Source organism: Anguilla rostrata, chromosome 3 (assembly GCF_018555375.3).
Source record: "Anguilla rostrata isolate EN2019 chromosome 3, ASM1855537v3, whole genome shotgun sequence".
NCBI classification, from domain to species: domain Eukaryota; kingdom Metazoa; phylum Chordata; class Actinopteri; order Anguilliformes; family Anguillidae; genus Anguilla; species Anguilla rostrata.
This window is the reverse complement of record NC_057935.1, coordinates 22,590,219-22,604,132: the sequence shown is the minus strand read 5'-3', so window position 1 is coordinate 22,604,132 and position 13,914 is coordinate 22,590,219. Positions and strand designations below refer to the sequence as shown.

Genomic DNA, 13,914 nt, shown 5'->3' with positions numbered 1-13,914 from the left:
CTCCCTGTCTGCCTAGTTCGGTACCATAGAAGGTGTGCTGCATTGGAGGTGCCTTTTATCCGTGTGATTCCCACTCAGTTTTCTCGCAGTGCATTTCTACCCATTATAATGGCAACTCTTAGGAAGGAATACAGGGCCTTATTTTAATAAAGGGTTCTGTTTTATCTGTTGTGGTATCAACAATTCCTTACAGACCATTCTTTGCACTCAAGTTGAAGATAATGAATGTTGTCTTCTGTCAAACAGTAAGTCTTGCGAGAGGCTCAAGAGAGCAAAGAGAGGCTGTCTTTGATCTGTGCCGCTTTGTACCGTAATGGATGTAGAATCTCCTCTGATTACACTAAATTACAATCACTTAGCAGATGCTGGTATCCAAAACAGTTTTCAGAGGTTTCTAAAGATAGATGCTAAGAATAGGTAGACAAGACAAAATGTGAGCAAGGGCCAACATAGTGTTATGGAACTGCAAACTATACACTGTTAAAAGAAAGAGTGTTGAAACATCTGTGACCAGACAAGCCTCTGAGACACAAAAAGTGGAGTTTCAAAAGTTATAAATGGTGTCAGCTGTGCTTGTGTTTCAATTTTTTGAACCCAACAGTTTCATGCATCACTGATTTTGGTGTACAGAGCCAAATTTTAAGATACCGGTAGAAATCCTCATGACGCCCTTGCAATGCTTGGAAACAACTGAGCCATTTTTAAACTTAAATTGTTTAATGTTTTTTTTTTTTTTTCGTATGGTATTTTCATGTAAACTGAGTGAGACCTTTCATCTTCACACGTGTGCTATTTTGAAGGGAACTCTTTTAATCAAACAGTGTTGCTGACCACTGTTTTTATTTTTATTTTTTATAAATACTGTAATTCAGCTCAATTTAAATATCCAGCACAGTTATTTGGTGGATTTTCCATGCTGGGCAATTCACTACTGGTCCAGTGAATGTCCAGTGAAGTGCTTTGAAAAATATCAATAACTTTTTAAAAATGAAAATCATTAAATACTCTTACAATACATCCATCTCTGGCATGGCAATATTCCATTGGTATTTTAATAAGCCATAGAGATGTTTCATGTAACTGAGAAAATGATGAATTAAAAACTTCCTATGTTTTAAAAACCCTTAAATTGGTTGCAGTTTAGTTGCCACCATTTTAGGATTTCTGAACCCTTATTTAACATCCTAAAAGTGACTAATTATCTGTGTCGTCATTTTCTAAAGAGCATGCACTGTATCCACAAGCAAAACAGAAACATAAATGACCATAAACTGTGCTGTATTTTCTTTTACTCGTTAAAAAAGTACCCTGCTGAAAATTTAATCTTAAACCAGCAGCTGGTCAGGCTGGTTTAGGCTGTGTTTTTGACACTTTTAGACAGTCAACCAGTTGTTTAACAGATGACCTGCCTATATAATCAGCAAGTCTACCAGTTGATCACCAGCTTACTTTACCAGCTTAACCAGCTTTGTCCAGATAGAGACCTGCTTTAACCAGCCGCAGGCCAGCTATGACCAGCAAGACACATCAAAACACAGTTTAAACTATCTTAAACCTGCTTAGAATACCAGTTGGTCTTAGCTGGAATTTTCAGCAGGGTAGCATACCCACAAAACAAATCAGGTAATCCTCTACCATGTAGCTATTTCAATACTGACAGCACCAATAGTTACAAACCTAGGGATTAAAAAAATACCAGAGAAGATTGAAGGAATACAGGAGCCAAATATCTAGCGAGTCTGAATTAGTGCTTTAACCAGCAGCTTGCAGATGTTGATTGCCATAAGTCATTGTTTAATCTATTTCTTACATGTAGTGTTAACTCAGCAGGGCATTAGCTAGCAGCAGCTGTCCCCTGAACACGATTAACTTTCACCTCAGCACGTCTAGCTGATGGTGGTTTACAGTACTGGGGGCGTAGGGCTTTCATTACCCACCGTTCTGTTGAGTTGGCTCAAGTTCATTAAAGGTCAGAGCAATGCTTTACTCAACGGCTTGCTCTCTTGAAGAAGCCCTCCGAAGCTGCGAGCATACTTTCTAATTCTTAGCTGACACAATATGTTGGCTCGAGTATCAATATATACGTTGGAGATACGACTGTGTGCTAAGCTTATCAGCATATGTGAATTATAAGACCGCCATTGATTTATAAATGCGATTTTATTTATTAAATTTATAAAGAGTTAGTTTCACCCACTTAGTACCCGAACTTATTGTTATATTTAATTGTGTACAGAAAACGTAGAATTCTGTGAATAGCTAGCCTACCTTCAAAATTATAAATATGTGTTTCTCAACAATTGTTATAATGCTATGTTAATTCGTTAGTCTTACGTCTACTTAAATAGTAATGTATTCCAACATGAACTTTGTGATGTAGCATAGCTCTGTTAATAAAATTATAAATAGTCTACCATATAGCTACACTGTCTTTGTATTAATGACCTCCGATCAGGTTCGTTTAAAGCCAAGAAACGTAATGATTTACTGATTTTACCGATTGTATAGGACCTGATGTCCAGTTAGTTTAATAGAGATATTAATTTATAAACAATTAAGCATTTTCTACTGTTCAGGCTACTTTTGATGGGCTTACTTGATACTTGATACACCTGACACGTGTAAAACATACCTGTCACTACTGCACACGTTAATTTCTAAATATAGTAACTAACATAATGTTACTATACGTGTGTGCAATAGACCCACGTGCATATACTGTAGGTTTTTGCATTTTTTTAAAAACATAAGCAGCCTACTCCATGAAAGTAAAAATGAACGGGAATGCTCCATTACACGTGTTCTTTGATGTACAGCCTATAGGCTATTCTGCAGAACGTGGAAGAATGCATTAACGTGGCGACAGCCTTCAAGATTTAGAAAATCTCTGTCGTCGAATCGGAAGACTGTAGTCAGCTAACCCCCTCTAGTGCCGAGCTATCAGTAGAGTGCTCTGAAACTGTTGGCGCTGCTGTATCGCTGAAGCTCCAGTCGGCTTTGCTATCTCAGTTGGGATGACTTGCGCCGAGCTCCACATGCAGTAAAGGTGACCGCGACCGCAACACATCGCTACAGTTCGGAACTTGGAGGCATCCCGCGCAGCTGCATCCAATACGCCTGTGCTGAAACAAAAACCGGGAACCCAGGCATGCACCTGATCATCAATGACAAACAGGCATGGAGTGATAAGGAACAATATAGCAATCAGGAATAATAGAACAGATAAGTGAACAACCACAAGTTTCACTTAGTCTTATCGTCGAAGATCTTAAAGCGGTAGGCTAGTAAACACCATTTTCCTTTCAGTATTTTGGGGGATTAAATCGGTGGTTGTTTTCGGCTCATTTTAATCGAACACAAGCGACTCTACTTAATTTGCCATTAAATCACATCACGCGAACGATGGTATCCTCAACACTCACTTTGTGAGAAAAGCCCGTTGTTGCTGACTGGGATGGCAAGGTACAAGGTATTCACCTGCGGTTTTTTGTAATATTCCGACGGATTTAAAACCTTAGTTTGAAGAAATACACGTGGATACTGCTTCTTTTGATGGCCGGAGGATTACAGGGCAGCCCTGTGGATGTTTTAGAGATGGGTTTTGAAGTAAAATTCTGTCTTATTTTTGTGCTACTGAGGGTGCTCTTCACGGATTCAAGTCACAGCAATCAAGGTAGGCTAATATCATTTGCGTGTGAATGTTGCTTGTGAAACATTTTATTTTCTTCTGAAGATGTCCCGTAGTATTTTATCGGTAAAAAAATAAACACAGCCTTACGACGGGCTACAAGTATAATGTGGTGTTTGGAATTTTCTCTAATCATGCAGTGAAAAATGTTACTACAGTATGTTAATTGTCCGATAATTAAACGTATCTGAATACATTGGACGCGTGTTCATTGTCTGCAGTACATCTTCATCTTTTTATTAACCTGTGTAAACTCCTTTTTGAACCTGACAGAAGCACGCGCAAACGGTCTCCAAATCAAATGTCAGTCGATCGTTTGAGGACGCGTCTTTCTTACGGAACCGTTTCCTTTCCCTAACTATTCACCGTAGTGGTGCATAACTGCGCGTTCGGTGCAATTTTTCGTTGTCATGTGCCTAAAATCTGAATTTTTGTAGCCTACGCACATGACAGATCACAATAAAGGCAATTAAACACACATTACTGATCATGGTGTAGTCCTTTAGAAGTATATAGTTCTTCCAAATCAATCCAGTCATTCGTATGCTTCATGCTGAATAAGCGTAATACTTTACGCTGCGAGGGAATAGCAGTGATCAACATGCGTAGTCAGTGTACTGAGTTTGAAATACTGATTGCAAATTAAAACATAAAAGCGGCATAACAAACCATATCAGGTACATTAGAGCGTTATTAACTGTTATTTTACTTTACTACATGTGTGGTAATAACTGGTGCGCTCTTGCATAATTGTTATAATTCTTATAAAAATAAATTAAAGTCCTACAGTTGAAAGAGAACGCTCTTACATTGTCTGCATAACTGAAAACCCGACAGTCACTCTTGAATATCTGGGTTAAATAAAAATGAAATAAAAAGTTGAATTAATTCAGATGTACACATGCATTGCAGGCTGTCCTTCTATTGCATCCACGTCCGCATTAAGAGAGCTGTAGAATGACATGGTTTGGATCTTAATGAGGAAACAAATACTATTTTTTATAAAAATCATATAAATTCAACCACAAATGTTTTATTATTATTATTAGGAATGCAACTGTGTGCACTGAGTCATGGTTCTAAGTATCCTTATTGATTTTATAGATATACACAGGAATCATGCCGGAATCATAACATTTACTTCAATACTGCTGGTATGGTTTTTCCCCAAACACACAATGCCCTGTGTGTGTGTGAGAGTGTGCGTGTGTGCGTGTGTGTGTGCGTTGTGTGCATAATGTGCTCATTTCTCCGCAAATTGTTTTAGGGGTTTTTCACTTTGTACTAAATTTTTATGTTCTATTTATTCAAGAATTTTTGTGACCTCTTAATTTGAAACAGATAATATGTTGAAAATATGTCAATAAATATTGTAGCAAATGCTCAGCCAGTGTTTAACCCCCTCTTCCTCTGGTAATAGTAAAATTTGAGCGAAGGGAGGTGACCCCCCTATTCTGTCTTCCTGTCTGAAATCTGTTAATATCATAATGAACAGGCCTTTGCAGCCTTGTTTGATTTGTTGATAGAGTAATTCTGTCTTGCAACTAGCTTGAGACCCGGAAAAAAATGGTTTAAGTATTTCAATCTTTACATAATACAAGTGCCTTGAATGAACATTTGCCAAAAATGAACAGCAATTTAATCTGACAAACTCCCACATTTGGTGAAGTGCTCTGTAGAGCTGTCACATTGCTATGCAGCAGTGACCAGTCAGTCACTAATTATAATATCTCCTCAGCACCAAATACCACAAAACCATCCAATCTTCCCTTGTGTCTCCCATGTGAGCATACAGAAAGAAAGTTGGAAATATTGTGGGGATGGGGGAAAGAGAACTTTGGTCTACAAAGGACAATATATTAGAGCATATTATTGTTGAATAATGTATTCTTCTGTCATATCTGTTTGTATCACATTAACTGTATTGTATTGGATGGGACTACAATGGAAATAAGCCCACTGGCTTTCTTGTGTTTCTATTCTCTATATTTTTTAAATGATTAATTTTTGCTATGCAGTCTTAAATCTCATTTTAAATTGTCAAATAAAAAATAAATAAATTCATTCATTAAAGATATAATAGATTAGGTCTTCTAATCAGCTAACCCAGACACATGCTTGTCATACTAGTTGGAGTAGACGGATCCTGTATCACCCAGCTTTGGATTTGAATCAGTAAATTAGGTGAATCATTAGGTGAGCATCCTAAATTCAGGCCATTGTCCTATCTGAGGGGGTAGGGTTAAAATGTTCTACGAGCCAGTGGTGTTTTCAGTGGGGTATTGTTCAGCAGACATTGAGGCACAACCTATAGCGACCTGACTGGACCAGTTCTGGAGTGTTAGGCAGGAAAACCTGCTTAAACAGTGACTGCCTGACGTGTACCAGAATCAAATCACCACTCATTTAACATCCAGGCTGTGGAACCCCCAGAGATTTATTTATTTATTTATTTATTTATTTATTTATCCATCCATCCATCCATCCATTATCTAAACCCGCTTATCCTGAGCAGGGTCGCAGGGGGTGCTGGAGCCAATCCCAGCATGCATTAGCCGAGAGACAGGAATACACCCTGGACAGGCCGCCAGTCTATCACAGGGCACACACACCATTCACTCACACAATCATACCTATGGGCAATTTAGGCTATCTTCAATTAGCCTACTTGCATGTCTTTGGACTGTGGGAGGAAACTGGGGTACCTGGACGAAACCCACGTGGACACGGTGAGAACATTCAAACTCCACACAGAAAGGCCCCAATCCGAGATTCGAACCCACAACCTTCTTGCTGTGTGGCGACAGTGCTACCCACTGCTCTTATTTATTTACCTTAACCTCATTCAGTATAACAGATATTTCAAACTCCAATCCAAGAGAGGTGCAGTTTCTGTTTTTCACAAAGTCACAAATGGCAGAAAGAATCCACACAGCTTGTTTCCAAGGCTAAGTTGGCAGCTTATAGTAATATAGTCACAAATAAACCTGCAGTCTTCAGTCCTCTCTGACTAAAGCTTGACATTCTTGCTGTACTGTATGCTAATACGATGCAATAAGGGGTGGCTTCCTGGATATTGGCACCATATCCAGGAAGCCATCCGTTATCGTATTGGTTTCACTCTGTCACACTATTGAGGTGCCAAAGGCACTATATTTTTTCTTTTAGTGGGAACAATCCCCCATTAAACAGCGGCTCACGGCTTCATGTGTGCCATTTATGCACTGTTTAATGTTGTTGATCTTTCTGGCTATGTGCCTCTCCTTGTTCTCTTAATGACACTGCACTGTAGCATCTCACTAGTCTGCAGCCACTACCATTGCCCTGATTCTCTACTGTATGTAGCTTGAATTACCATGCAAAACCATTACGCAGGTAATGACTCTTTTTTTTTTTTCCCTGGACATGTTTTTTGGCTTGTTTGTGATGCTGAGTTGATTTCAAATTTCGCTTTGGGATGAGTGCTTAGGAACTTCAGTATCTGGATCGAGTCTGTTGGCTGTCTGATCTCAGAAATATAATTCTCTGTGCAGAAAAAGGTACTGCCTAGTGATGCCTGGTGCCATTGCCTACTTAATCACAGGATTGAACAGGATTTTGTTATCAGTTGGTTGCCTGTGTCTAAGCAAGGTACATTAAAGAAATGGAATATTCTGCAATGAATTGGATATGCTGACTGTATAGACATACAGTATATTTCACAGCAAATGTATTACTGTTATTCTATTTTTATATAACTGTTTGTTAAATATAGTATCTTTAGCAATAATTTGTGTCTTGCCCGTGTATTTATAAATATTTCAATATATTTTCTTATCTTGATTTCTTATTTCAATGCATGTTCAGTATATTCAACTTCATAAGGGTACAATCAAATATTTTTACAGGCTACACATTAAATTCAGGTTGAGAATTCTTTTTCGTTTTTAATCTAGCCTTCTAGAGCCTCAATTCCAATCCCTGGGGAGGGGAGACAGCACTGCTCTTCTACCACTAATATTTGTGTGACATTAGAATTGAGGAAGTGGTACTATTAGCCCTGTAGTGTTTTTCCAAGTTCATTGAGTCTCGGTAATCAGTTTCACACTGAAATTCAAACGACCAAGACCTTACTAGTTGTGACACAGGTTTTTACTGGAAAGCTGGTTAACATCATTATTGCCAGTGTAACTACAAATATTTGTGTGCACTGTATGAGCAGGTAATCCAGAATTCCACTTTTCACGATAGATCATGATATACCATCAGTGCAAAAATAAAAACTACCACATCTTGAATAATATAATTAATTTTGTTGCAGAGGGGATGGAGAGGAGGAACTATGAACATTTTGAGAATCAAAAACTAGTGAAATAATTTTACCGTCTAAACATACTGTAATTGATATACTGCCTCAAAACTTGAAACTCATGTAGAAATGCTTAGTCCCCCACCACCACCATCCCCCCCAAACCCCCCCCCCCCACCCCCCCCCCCAAAAAAAGGTTAAAAACTACTATGACCGGTATAGTGGCTACATCAGAATCCCACTGGCAATTAACAAGAATATTACTTCTGTGTATTATGGCCTACTCAATCTTTGACCATTTGCGCTTCAGGGTTAGAATTTTTAAATTTAAATCAACTGTATAACTGTAATTTTCTCAATATCTGTACTGCTATATCCAAAGTGTCAGTTGTTTTATTAAGTTATTGTTGCTGACGTGTTAATGTTTTTTTTTTTCCCCTGATAAAAATCAGAATTTCATTTTGGCTGCCATGCATCATCTATCTAAGTTTGATGGCAGAGAATTTTTATATTACCCTAATTATTAGATATCTGTTATGGGAATGCTGTCCAATTAAAGATAAATTATCTGGAAGCACTGTTTTCAACATGGCAAATATTATTAATTCTTTGTTCTTCACATAATTGTGTTGTTTGTCGACTCATTTTCTGTAATTATCTTTTCCATGGAACAAATATTCTTTATGGTATTAAAATTCAACAACTAAGAACAGACAAGGCAGCCTCTGCCATTTCCCATTGATATTGCTCTCAGAACATTATCATAAAAAAGCACGGCACTCAAATCCTTTTGCATGGAATAAAGTCTGTATGAGAAATATATTTAACTCACTGGATATGATCCATTGTTCAAGCACACATCTACAGTGCACCCTTTGATGGAAAAGTATTTTAAAGAAAATATTATTGTGGAAATCCAACTTATTTAATTAATTTTCATATTCATACATTTATTTTGACTGTAATTTCTCATTTGTTGATCATGCCACAACTACCTTTATTCTACTCTGATTTGATCCATATTTTATATTCATATATTTCTATTTCTTTGGATTTGTAGTGTTGACATAAAGGCTTGCTGGTCCAACATCATGTAATTGTGTAATATCAATAGCAAATTAGTCACATTTAATGCTACGATCTGTTTGTATTATATAGTTAAGGACATCGCTGTTTCTGAGGTCAAGCAATATGATAGCGAATCCATTGGGTTTTATTTAGAGAAATAGCACATATGCTAATTTCTTTTTTGCCAAATGAGGGGATATATGCCTTCATAGCACTGTTTAAAAAGTTGAAGTTGTCATCATGGTTGTCATTAACGTCATTATAAACATCCCTGTGACATTATTTTTCATAAATCTAAACCCTACCTTTACGAACATACAGTCTTTCCTGTTTCTCTTTGTCTCGCTGCTGCTTGCATAAGGCATTAGTAGGCCTATGCTATACACTCGGCAAGTCATTTCTCTTTCAGTAAGCTACTTTTCGAGTTTTCTTACCTATTTAATCTTTCAGTTAATTTTGTCATTTGAGTCTTTCAGTACATTCAGCACAATCAACTCATCACTGGGCTAGGGGTTTGTCTGCCGGCTAGCTGGGTAGCAAGTATTGCTACAGCCATAACCTACATAAAGTTTAAACATTCTAGTTAGCTAAAAATCACCTTACGGTAAGAAAGAAACGCATTTGGTTTACAGTTATCCATATCCAAAATTTTATTTTCAATGTTTACTGTTTAGCACTGCGACTTTGCTAGCTAGCTATATAAATAAATAAATAAAACTGTTGAGACAGCGGCGATGGCCCAATTAAAACTATAGCGTTTGAAACTATATAACATCAGAAACCCAACACCAGTCCCCTTGTATCTACTCATTAATTTGAAGGGCATCCAATGAGTCTACGTTTACAAAACCATGCTGAGCATTCTGATAATGCTCTTGATAGAAAGTAGCCTATAGCCAGTCCATTCAGTCTCTCCTGCTCGATGCTGCTCCTCAGGTAGTTTTGAGTCATTTTAATTCAAAAAAACAAAAAAAAAAAGATTAATTCAGTTAAACAGTGCTCTGTTGCGACTGTGACAGGCAATGTCATATCAACCGCAGTAGTCAACACCTCACAAGTGGTTAACGGATGGTGTTCCACAAGTTAACCACTTCCACAAGTTAATCACAAGTTTGGAGACTGAGACATCTGTTGAAGTGCTTAGTTTTAAAACATGTCCCGAATGACAGAAGGTTGTTGATATATTTGTTATCATATAGACTTTTTGACAAGGTTGGATTGCAGGTCTGGCGATTGACTTTGTAAAAAGCCATCCAACTCTGGCAACTTGGCTACCTACGTATCTCTCCTGGTCTTTTTCTCTTTTGAGGTCCATCTTTTGTGTTTATAAGCCATTTTGATACACTTAGTTCTTGCTAGTACTCCTTTGCTCTCTTCCTCAGCTAGCTAGTTGACCTTAAATATTTACTGCCAAACCTACCTAACTGTTATGACAAATAGACACTTGACATTAGATAAAAGCATACATCAACATATTTCCCAGAAATGTTTGCATTTCAGGAAAAACACCAAAGAAATAAGCACAAATTATTTGAATAGTTTAAACAATATGTTTTCTATAGAATGGTAAGTCACAGACTATTGTACAAAGAAAGCATATTAACCATGATCAAGATGAGTTTGCTTATTGAACAACATATAAAACAGACGGCACTATAGAAACATGATGTTTAACAAGTGTCTCAAATGCAATGGCCTGTGCATGAACATAATTTTTTTGGCCATATTGCCCAGCCCTATGTGTGAGGGCACTGATCAACATCTCTGGTTGTGGGTTGTCTTCCTACTCCTGGCATTAATTGTGTCACTTGGATATATACGGCCCCAGCACATGATTCTCATTCAGGATTTTTGTCAGAGCTGGTGATTAGATTTAGATTAGAAGAGCTTGCTCTCAGCTCTACAACTGTAGACCCTGGAAAAAGCCAGGCCCTCCCCCTTGTGATGAACCATACATCACAAGAGACTTAGTCCAGTAAACTGGGACTTTTGCCACAAGGCAAGCCTCTCTTCACGCCATTACTCACAGTGGAAGTAAGCCAGAGGTCAAGATGCTGGTTCAGTGAGGAATCTAGCCTAGCAGATCTATGCCATGAGGAAGGACCAGAGTTCTCTCAGCATTATCGCATGGCTTAAGGATAACACCTAGCCACGTGTCCAACTGGTCCGTGTAGGACAGAGGACACTGCTCCTGCAGTGGACCAGTGGATCCTCAACCCAGTCTTCAACAACCATCAATAAACAATATAATTCACTTCACGATCCTTTTCCATAAAATGCAGTATTGCATCCCTTTCCTTTTCATTAGGCTTACATTGGGATTATAATGGGATTGCACTTTTTCATCTCCAGTAGAAAAATATCAAAGAGGGAATACCAACAGTTGACAAGTAATATCATATATGATATTTAATCACGCTGTTGAGTCCGACTAGGTTACTCAAGTGATAGCAGTGTCCTTTTATGACTTAAGCTGTTCTCTCTGCTATTTAAACATTGAAATGAAGTCAAATAAATGCTGCTTGTGTGATTTTAGTTATGTATTGAGGTGGGATTCAGCTTTAATATTTACAAGACACATTCATCAATGATCTGCCCTTGACCTAGATGCACTCTCGGGAAAAGTATTTTGTGTTAACATTTTTTCTTAACATCTGCATTGCATGTAGTACCATGCTTATGAAATTCAACTGCCTATGTTTCTCAGTAGTGATTTTTCCCCCCCAGCAGGCAACATTTTACAAATTCAGCCATTAGGAATTCAGTTGTCACTTTCAGTTCATCTACGAGCAAAACAAAGATAAATGATGTCCAGTTTATAGTCAGAAATATTCACATATTTAATGTAAATTTCATGCAGGGGATTGCTTTATCTGTCATTTCAAGTATAAAAGTTTGTTTGCACTGTTAAATGTCATTTTTGCTGTCTATTAAATAATCGCTGGAGTGTTCTCTTTTCCTCATAAAATTACATTCTCTTATCTTTTTTTACACAAAAATTATTTCCATACACAGCATTGTACTGTTTGACCTTCATACATTGAGAACAACTGGTGGTACGCTGTGAGAAAAGTAGTGATAAGTTGAGCTGTGTGGTTAGCCACATGTAAATATGCATATGTTCTTATTGTGATAAACTATGGAGAATGTTAGTGTTGTGATACTGTTGATAGCAAAGGTGGGCAGTGATAATATTGTTGTCAGGGGCAGGGGGGTTGTCTGACCTGTGGTCATAATTTAAACCAGCCGAATTTGCCATCAAACCGGCAGAATAGTCATCACGGTTGATTTGATTGAACTGCTGAAATTTTATGAGCTGAGCATGTGAGCGTGTGATTGGTCCTTAATTTGTGAGTCTCACGCATGATGTGCAAGACTCAAGGGCTCTGATATTGTGAAGTCTTAGATGACAGGTAGCCTGTTCTGTCTTGATCCTACAAATTACCCTCATGCTGTAGGGAATTTTGGTTGATGTGATCTGCCTCAGCATTTCTGTATTTTGACTTGAAATAGGACAGAATTGCTGGAGTTGTGAAATGGTCAAGCGGGGGTGGTTGGTGGCCTACCAGAAATAAATGGGAGGCAGACAGACACACACGGATGATTGTAGATTCTGAGCACACCTATGTACAATTTACCTACTGTGGTGGTTTAACTCAAGGACAAATGATAAATGTGGGATACCCTACTGGTACTTTTTCCCAAAAAGCCCAGCTCCTCTACAAACAAACCTCCTGCTTAACCCTGTAAAACTAACCTTTACTGTTAAGCAAGTCAGAATTTATTTGTCAAATTCACTGGAGAATTTTCATGCCTAAGTTTTGAATTAACTCCCAAGTCTGTGCTATCTTGCAACTTTTGCCACATCTGACAGATCTCACTTGTAACATAACCATAAACTCAAATTAGAAGGATGATGCCGAAAAATCTGTTATACTTAAAAGGTTTTGTAGGTTTGTCATAAGAGGGCTTGTGATAGAGGTCCAGTCTTTCTTCTTTCCTTGCAGCAGCAGAAGGCCTGTCTTCTCTCCGTGCAACAAAACACAAAAAGACATCCTGGTTTGGTGTGGTTGTAGAAAATCTCTTGGATTCTTTGTTGGTGTAGAGAAGGAATGGTATGAATTGTCTTGGTGGAAAAGAAAATGTTCTTCAGTCACCCCCCCTTTTCATCCGTCGCTGGCTCAGCAATAAATGTAGGTCGGAATTTGGTTCTTTGTAAGTAAAAACTTTCAAAGTTTAGGTCAATAGTTTATTAGCAGAGCAGAAATATGCTTCTTTATAGTATGTGAATAAGTGTATGTGTGTTTCTTTTGGCCATCCATTTGGTTCTGGCCATCAACCACAGCACTTCATTTCATATCTCCAGCAAGTCTATCCTAGTTTAAGTCAACATCCATAGTTGTTGACATGCTGAGGCAGATTAAATCAACCATAATTACTTGAAATGCTCAGAGGAATTGCAGGTAAACTTCACCGATTAAGAAAAAACAAGTTTCATTTTCATCCTATCATTTTAACACAGTGGTTACTATGCATGAACAGTATATAGTATATCATTTTAATCCTTGTATTCAAAGTAGTTTGCAGAGTTGTGCCAGCCTTTTAGTTTGTGTGTCATGAACAGTTATGAATTTACTGATGACAGAACGGCGGGTTTTGTAAATGTTTTTCTTGGCAGACACCTTTATCCAGAACAATTTGCATTGTTTCAGTGTCGGTTTAAACAGCTGGATATTGTGCTTCCCAATGCCATTCAGATTAATTACATCGGTCAAGGGCATAGTAGTCCTGGATTTAGAATCAAAACCTTTCAGTTTCAAGGGCCCTAGTCAGTGCGACACACAGTGGACTGACAGCCAGGAATGGTGGT

General features: G+C 38.0%; 1 protein-coding gene across 2 annotated transcripts in view; it reads left to right on the top strand.

Moving 5' to 3' along the window:
- Nucleotides 1-2,942: 2,942 nt before the first annotated feature.
- The window catches only part of LOC135250494 (ephrin type-A receptor 6-like), a 177,948-nt gene continuing 166,976 nt past the window's right edge, over nt 2,943-13,914 (top strand). The window contains exons 1-2 of one of the 2 annotated variants that reach the window (XM_064326820.1): nt 2,943-3,469; nt 3,639-3,673. Coding sequence is in view for 1 of the 2 variants with exons in the window: in XM_064326819.1 (XP_064182889.1) it covers nt 3,553-3,673 (121 nt within the window). In the remaining variant the exon portion in view is untranslated. Of the gene's footprint in view, nt 3,674-13,914 lie in introns of both variants that reach the window. The other variant, XM_064326819.1, reaches the window with a different exon arrangement.